Source organism: Penaeus monodon, chromosome 30 (genome assembly GCF_015228065.2).
Source record: "Penaeus monodon isolate SGIC_2016 chromosome 30, NSTDA_Pmon_1, whole genome shotgun sequence".
NCBI classification, from domain to species: domain Eukaryota; kingdom Metazoa; phylum Arthropoda; class Malacostraca; order Decapoda; family Penaeidae; genus Penaeus; species Penaeus monodon.
Genome location: NC_051415.1, coordinates 13398957 through 13399206, shown reverse-complemented (window position 1 = coordinate 13399206; position 250 = coordinate 13398957). Strand labels below are relative to the sequence as shown.

The window sequence follows — 250 nt, the reverse complement described above, 5'->3', positions numbered from 1 at the left end:
CGAGGAGGCCGACGAGGAGAGGGCGCCCGGCGAGGCCACGTCCGAGCGCCACGACAGCCTGACGGTTCCCGAGGGACAGGGCTTGCCCGCGCCCGAGGAGGCCGCGCCCACGCCCTCGCGCCTCGAGTGGAGGGTCACGCCCGTCATTTACAGGAGGATACAGGAGGCGGCCGACCATGTGGACAAGTAAGTGAGGCGCGGGGGAGGACGGCCGTGCTTTCCCTTCCCGCTTTTCTCTTTCTCTTCCATT

The 250-nt window shown here is 68.4% G+C and overlaps 1 protein-coding gene across 1 annotated transcript in view; it reads left to right on the top strand.

Annotated features, from left to right (window-relative positions):
* Positions 1-250, top strand: part of LOC119592355 (choline O-acetyltransferase-like) — a gene marked incomplete in the record, with an annotated part of 212829 nt that overhangs the window by 203405 nt on the left and 9174 nt on the right. The window contains 1 exon segment of the mRNA XM_037941182.1: positions 5-186. Within this exon segment, the coding sequence (XP_037797110.1) occupies positions 5-186 (182 nt within the window).